We start from the raw sequence: 1,392 nt of genomic DNA, 5'->3' as shown, positions 1-1,392 counted from the left end.
AAAACAGTCAAGCAGGGACCGTAGACAGCATCACAATAGTTCATATATGACAGTACAGTAGACTCACACAGCAGAATTTTACTGGATTTGCTCAGAATACTTCTAAATTGATATAAATTCCTCAAACTGGCATAAGCTTCCAACAAGCAGTTAGCTTTATGCCTACTGAAACGAAAATCAGTATCGACCGTCAAACCCAAATTTCTTGTAAACTCCAGAAAGCTGATTTTGCTGCCATCCATGATAACATCCTGGCTATAAATCTTCAAGAACCGTACTCTATCATTTTTACGACCAAAAAGTTGACATACTGATTTACTGGCATTCAAACGAAGACAATGTTTTTTTGAAATTTCGTAGATATTATCCAGATCATAATTTAGGGCTACTACAGCCTGTAATGACTCGCAAGGCTCAAACGACAATTTGAGTTGGCTATCGTCTGCATAAAAGAAAGAAGTTACCGAAACACATACAGATAAAAAGAAGTGGTCCTAATATAGACCCTAGACTCCACTATCTAAACCTAAAAACGAAGACAAATTGCCATCAATTCTGACAGCCTGTGATCTCGACCCGATATAATCAGCCAATAAATTTATCGCTGGCTGAGACAGACCCACATAATGCAAAAAAACGATCAAAAGCTGATGATTGATCGAATCAAAAGCCCTAATATAGTCTAGCTGGGTCAAAATAGTCAAATTGCCTTGATCAACAGACTTAAAAATGTCATCAGTGATGTTGAGCAAGGCTGTGCAGCAACCATGGCCAGGTCTGAATCTATACTGTGTTGAGGGAATGATCTTATTAATTTCTGTATATTCCTGTAATTGCTTTTGCATGACCTTCTCAACAATTTTGGAGAGTACCGGGAGTATACTAATAGGCCGTAAGTCATCAAATGTATTCGGATCCGAGTTTTTAGGAAGTGGGATCACCAATGCCTTCTTCCACGAGGAAGGAAAAACGGAATGCCTGATGCAGTAATCAACCAACTATCATTTTCTCGTAAATCTTGGCGGCCACGTTGAGGAGACATCCTTTGGATCTTTGTCCTTCTTAGGGATCAATACTTCCTCAGCTACCTGTTGTACATTTCTAGTAACTCGTCCGGAATTATTTGTAGGGCAATTTTGAATTCTTCCCCCGTGAGTCCATCAGGGCCCGGGGCTTTTTCACATTTTGTTGCCTTGACGGCCTCCCTCAGCTCTTCCATGGTGAACTCGTCCATATCCTCTACTGGTTTTCTCATACTGCACCAGTTTTCCCTCACTGCCGGAAATAGGTCTCTCAGAATCTCCTTTCTTCTTTTAACTGAGAGTTTGTGTGGAAGTCTGTTAAAATTCAATCTTTTGATTGCTATCTGGTACGCCTCCCCCCAGATATCCT

At 40.4% G+C, this 1,392-nt stretch overlaps 1 protein-coding gene across 1 annotated transcript; it reads right to left on the bottom strand.

The window, feature by feature from the left end:
- Positions 1-506: 506 nt before the first annotated feature.
- Positions 507-845, bottom strand: LOC123672518. The gene has a single exon (XM_045606645.1). It carries the CDS (start codon positions 843-845, stop codon positions 507-509), a length of 339 nt encoding a protein of 112 aa, XP_045462601.1.
- Between the last annotated feature and the right edge of the window lie 547 nt (positions 846-1,392).

Source organism: Harmonia axyridis, chromosome 1 (assembly GCF_914767665.1).
Source record: "Harmonia axyridis chromosome 1, icHarAxyr1.1, whole genome shotgun sequence".
Classification (NCBI taxonomy): domain Eukaryota; kingdom Metazoa; phylum Arthropoda; class Insecta; order Coleoptera; family Coccinellidae; genus Harmonia; species Harmonia axyridis.
This window is presented reverse-complemented; position numbering and strand designations above follow the sequence as displayed.

Bases quoted from the DNA above. Each gene is read 5' to 3' on its own strand.
- LOC123672518 (XM_045606645.1), bottom strand. From the start codon at position 845: ATGCAAAAGCAATTACAGGAATATACAGAAATTAATAAGATCATTCCC.